This window comes from Procambarus clarkii, chromosome 26 (assembly GCF_040958095.1).
Source record: "Procambarus clarkii isolate CNS0578487 chromosome 26, FALCON_Pclarkii_2.0, whole genome shotgun sequence".
NCBI classification, from domain to species: Eukaryota; Metazoa; Arthropoda; class Malacostraca; order Decapoda; family Cambaridae; genus Procambarus; species Procambarus clarkii.
In genome coordinates this window covers 15,963,669-15,969,819 of record NC_091175.1, presented here as the reverse complement: position 1 = coordinate 15,969,819, position 6,151 = coordinate 15,963,669, and the positions used below count along the sequence as shown (strand labels likewise).

Genomic DNA, 6,151 nt, shown 5'->3' with positions numbered 1-6,151 from the left:
GAGACCTAAAGGAAGCCTTGGTTAAAGTTTCCTTAGAAGATGCGGTCCCAGGGGCCTTGTATCTTGAATTGTTTTTTCGTCACCGATAGCAAGTTATCAAGGTTATCTTGAGGTTATCTTGAGATGATTTCGGGGCTTAGCGTCCCCGCAGCCCGGTCCTCGATCAAGCTGCTAATGAATTGAACTAAAGATGGCCACGCAATGTTGACTTTTCTTCCATGTTTGTATATGTTGTGGAGGGCAGCAAAGGAAAGGCAGCAGGGTTGGGAAGGGTAAGGTAAGAGGGGAAAGGCTATTAGTTTACCTCTGTGACATCATTTAAAGTATTTGTTCATGGCGTTGTGTGTATTGTGTTTCTTCCTGGGTTATATACTGATTTTCAATAATTTTTTTTCTTAATGCTTTCATACTTATCGGTAGGGATTATTTACATATATATCTTAATAGCTATAAATTCAAATTAAATTTAACTGAAAAAGCTTCACTTTGTAATATTACGAAGCTAAATTCCTTTAACAAGAACAAGTGGTTTATAGTCGTCTGTTAATTAGCTTTCCTTAACGGGAACAACTGTTTAACAGGTGTGTGCTTTTGTCACGCCCACTCAACACCTGTGACATAGACATAAACTCACATATTGCCCAAACAAAAATAATTCTGCGTCATTAGCAAAATAACTTCTACTAATATTTACTTCGCAAAGTCTAAATGATTTGTTAGTAGAGCCATCTCCATCACGATACCTCATTGGCCGGCAGTGGTGGTTTCATGACTTCTACCACCCACTAACCTAGCCTCCACCCTCATCTACCACCCACTAACATTGCCTCCACCACCACAGGCCTCGTTATCACCCACTAACATAGCCACCACCATCATCTACCACCCACTAACCTAGCCTCCACCACCACAGGCCTCGTTATCACCCACTAACATAGCCACCACCATCATCTACCACCCACTAACATAGCCACCACCATCATCTACCACCCACTAACATAGCCACCACCATCATCTACCACCCACTAACATTGCCTCCACCACCACAGGCCTCGTTATCACCCACTAACATAGCCACCACCATCATCTACCACCCACTAACATAGCCACCACCATCATCTACCACCCACTAACATTGCCTCCACCACCTACCACCGTGCTATGCCACCCACTCAGAGATAATCATAATTATCGCAGGAACTGTCAATTCCATTCATCATGGCCTGCAGGTCAGTAATGACAACGCTAGCTGGCAACTTTATTTGTTCGCCTATTTTTGCATATCTCCCCCCCCCCCACGCTCTGCAGTAATGGATCCCCTTTACTCACTCCTCTCCCCTGACACAGTTTCTCCCATGTTAATGTATTCCTCTCAATCCTCCATTCCTTACATCAGTCTCCCACCAACACAATCAGTCCCCCTCTTGTTTGATAGTCTTCCACCTACACATATAGTTGTACCCAAGGGAAATCTCCCTCCCACATAGTCCATTACTCGATAGTCTCAACTAAAAAGGGGTCCCTCCCACGCAAGTGAGAGAGGGATGAACGACAATCTTCCACCCACCAAGTCATTACCTCCTGTGCAAGACTCATCACCGCCCATAGTGAAGATAACACAAGGGTCTGTAGCTTTAGGTAACATCGCTGGTGTCAAATTATGCCTCTGAAATTTGGATATTTTTGACCTTAGGAATGTTAAAGAGGAAATCAATTTGAGCTTATATTGAAAAGGTATACAACAGGAGTATAGATTGAAGGTATACAACAGGAGTATAGACTGAAGGTATACAACAGGAGTATAGACTGAAGGTATACAACAGGAGTATAGATTGAAGGTATACAACAGTGAGAGCATACAAGTGGAGCATTGATAGATGTATAAGAACGAGGAGGGGGGGGAGGGTGTTGATGCAGCCAACCCACCTCGACACAATGTGTTCCTCTGTGTACTTTAGATTGTAAACCTGAAATTTATACCCCAATCCTTCAAACACACTACAAAACATCACTCTTCATACACTGCACATACCACTCTTCACATACTCTACACTCATCACTCCATACACCGTACATACACCTCCACACGCACACACCCTTCGAGTGCAAATTGGACAATGAAAATTGATTCTCCACCAAATACGTCATCTGGGATTTCTTTGTACATTTATGTTATGCCTTACTTCAAGGAGTAAGGTACGTAATTAAGACTTGAAATATAGGGAATTTAAGTTTTTTTACCAGTAATCCCATGTCCTCACAAAGCCGAATCAAGCTGTAGCCAAATTTATTAGCCCTTTCGATGATAATACAAGCAAGTTAATGTCTGATTTTGCTGTATTTTTCGTGATACTAAGGCTAAGTTCAAGCTTAGTTAATCAGCCTTTCCCAAGATGATAATCCAAGGCTGTTAAGCTACTACGGAAAGTCAGTACATGCAACATTTGCTTCGAAAAGACAAATTAGAACAACTGAATAAAAATTTTAATTGCATATTTTAACACAGTGTGTGAGTTGGAATTTCAATTTAATAAGAAAATTTATTTACATGTGTTTATGGAAGTATTAATTAATTAATTTTAGCATTGATGGGCAGTAAACTATCACTCAACCAGCGTTAATTTAGGGTCCATATGTGAATTAAAAATGAGATGAAAAGGCTAATAAATAAGAGCAGCCCCTATATGCCAAAACGTAATCATGGTAGTTAGGTTAGCAACCAGAAGACAGGCAAGGTGGTCAGAGAACATAAGGTGATATTTGCTTAGACAGCAATCAGAAAACAGGAAATGGCATTAGGTTAGATTACATTCACAAATAAGGCAAGGTGATTAGTTTTGGTGAGTTAGATAACCACAAAGTAGGCAAATGGGTTACGTTACATTAGATTACAGCCACACGGCACGTCAAGACATTTGTGCATGTTCAACACCATCCATTGCCTCATTACACCTCGTAGTAAATAAGTAACCAGAAGTTAATCAGTTGTTGTCGGTTGCATCTTCGGGATGATCATTGTTGTTGTGGGAGAACCAGATAAGTCTAACAGTTTTCTATCCCAGACATAGGTAATTAAACACTGATGTTACAATACTGCTGAGGGTCCACTCTGGGAGTATATAATAAACCTATGCAACATATTTACTCCTTTTGACCTAACAAATTCACAAAGACCTGAAAGTTGTAGCATTAAATATTATGATAGATATCGTGAGGAGACATTCACATATGGGACTAATAGAACAAGAACCCGGCAATGTGATGTTATAGTGGCCAGAATACGCCTGGGATATAGACGTATCTGGCAGCTTTCTCAAAACCCAAATGTCGAGTACACAATGTGTCAACTTTGTGAAAGAGAAAACATGCACTCTCTTGAACATTATATTGTAGAGTGTCCCATACTGACTGACTTTCGCCCTCCTGGGCTAAGGTATGCTGAACTCTGTAGTTACTATATGAGTACTGGAACACTTGATGATATATTGGACTTGTATCCAAGATTGACCATGTAATATATCAATTATACAATGTATATATATGATGTAACTATATAACCTGAGCTTGTAAAAGCACCTTCAGTGATTAAGTGCTTAATTGCACACTAGTTTCTTTATCAGCTATCTCACCCTGTCAGAGTAAATGAGACAAATGTATGTGAATGCATGTGTGTGTATATATGTATGTATATGTGTGTGTGTGTGTATATGTATGGGTATAAAGTATATATGGAAGCTGATCAGAATTACATTTCACCTTTGTGAATGTACATTAATGACACTATGTAAAAGACACATCTAACACTTTATGTAGGGCATACGTAAATCTGTGTATCTATATATTTACATATGTAGGTTAGCTTAGCATTTTAAAAGCACCGAATCACCTTCTGTGGTTGAGTGTTCAATAAACCCTTGAACTATATGTTTAAGACTTCTCTAACCCTGTCCATGGAGGACAGAAGGAAATGTATATATGTTGGTTAGCATTGTAAATGTGTGGCCACGTCTGTGGTAGAAAAAAAAACTTCTTTTTATGGCGTTATATATATATAAATATAATGGGGGCCTGTCCGGGAGACTCCCTTCAATCAATCTGTAGTAAAAATAATTAAAATCAACATAAGTGTAAGAAAGGTAATATCATTTGTCCCATAATTTTTTAATCTTTAATTGCATTTGATAACATAAAATAAAACAATAATAATAAAATTTTCAACCTGACACTGCACTACTTTTTTTTTTATTTTTTTATTTTTTAGTAAATCAACCTAAAACCTCTAAAGCATCGCTCATTCCAATGTCTTATCACTCTTCCTGATCTCTTTCTCTCTACGTTTATCTCTTCAATTATTCTCTCTCTTTCTCTTTCTTCAGCTTCTCTTTCTCTCCACCTGCTCTCTTCCTCCATGTCCTTGTACCGCTCAACTTGGCTACTGTACCTTTCATTTTTCTATGTCTCTCTTTATCTCTCGACGTGGTCTCTCTCTTTCCTCTTCATGACTTTACTTATTTATCAGTTTTTTCTCTTCCCTCTCTCCACCTGCACCCTCTTTCTCTTTTTCTCGTTTTAACTAAGACTGGAGCTCAATTATTTTAGAAGTTCTGATTTTAATTCACACAGGCTAAGAGATGTTCTCCAACATTAGCTTATATGAAGCCCGACAACAGAAACTGATCTCTGTAAAATTTTTATTATACTGTATTTGCTTTATTAGGTACACTTTATTTAATAATTGGCATTAATTACCGTAGTCAGAAACAGAGCAACCACATTTGAAAAATTAAACAAATGCTAAAGCACTTTCGACCTTCTCAATAGCAGGTTGACTACACGGAAGACAGAAAAACACTTTCATAGGTCCCTTTAATGTCATTTAGAACTCTGTGATCTGACCCGGATTCGAACCTGCGTTACCAGGGCTTTAATCCACTGGCATTCATATTATTGATTCTACTCCACCAGAGATTGCCCAATTGCTGATGGAGTAGTACCAGTACTGTTGATTAAGTACTGGTACCACATTAAGATTAATGATTCTAACACGAATCTTTTCAATATTTCTTAAGGAATATTGGAAAAAAAATTGAAACAGAAGAGATATTGAAACAAATACTAAAGCATTTGTTTCTAGATTGTTGCAATATTGCTAAAGCAATATTGAAGAAATAATGGAGAGAAACCATGAAGACAGGAACCTTATACATAGAAATAAGCTGTAATTTTGCCTTCCATTGTCAGGTACTTCCATTTTGTCACACTAAATTCAGTTGGATTTTGTGAAAAATACTTCACAACTAAAACAAATTTTAAAGTATTGCTAAGGATATTAGTAATATATCCTTAGGATAGGGCCAAGGATTACTTCACTGGCGACCCTGTACTAACACCACTCCACTATCGATTGCATAGAAGTGGCTGTTAGTCTTGCAACTTGTGTGTTTCCTCACTAGTCGCATGATCCACTACCACCTGGCAACATAAATGCATGAATTTCTCCAGTGAAATTTTGTTTCGTTTAAATTAAGCTGTTATTAAATTCCAGGCGGGGAATATGACCTTTCCTGCACAGGGGGTGGGAATGCTACTGTTCTGGCGGCCGGCGGTTTGAGGCTCCTATTGCCCGGGTGAATGATATATATATATATATATATATATATATTTATATTTGTGTGTGTGTGTATCACAAAGAAATTAGCCGTAATGAATAATGTGACATTGTATAACCACGAAGAAAAATGAAAGAAGAAATTACCTAAGCACTTTCGTTTTAATCGACACAACACCTGAAATATGAACGGTCCATTGATTGATGAAGATTAAGCCACCTAAGAGGTGGCACGGGCATGAATAGCCCGTAAGTGGTAGATTTTTTTTTTTTTAGTAAATGTATACTGTGCTGAGGTCGCGGGGGAGGATAGTGCTTAACAGTATTGATGAGGGTGTCCAGCTACTGGACACCCTCATTTGACCTTGTTTGTGTGAATGGAACAATTCAGTTGAGGGAGATATAGGCAGTAGCATTGAAGGATGCATGTGAGGTGAAAACAATGTCATTATAATATAGGTTCTTGAACATGAGAACATGAGGAAGCTATAGAAGGCCTAATGGCTAATAGATGTGAGTTACTGGTAGAGACATACCTAATGG

At 38.4% G+C, this 6,151-nt stretch overlaps 1 protein-coding gene across 1 annotated transcript in view; it reads left to right on the top strand.

Moving 5' to 3' along the window:
• Positions 1 to 1,218: 1,218 nt before the first annotated feature.
• The window catches only part of LOC123756639 (processed variable antigen-like), a 25,896-nt gene continuing 20,963 nt past the window's right edge, over positions 1,219 to 6,151 (top strand). The window contains exon 1 of the mRNA XM_069331492.1: positions 1,219 to 1,229. Coding sequence (XP_069187593.1) covers positions 1,219 to 1,229 — 11 coding nt within the window. The remainder of the gene's footprint in view (positions 1,230 to 6,151) is intronic.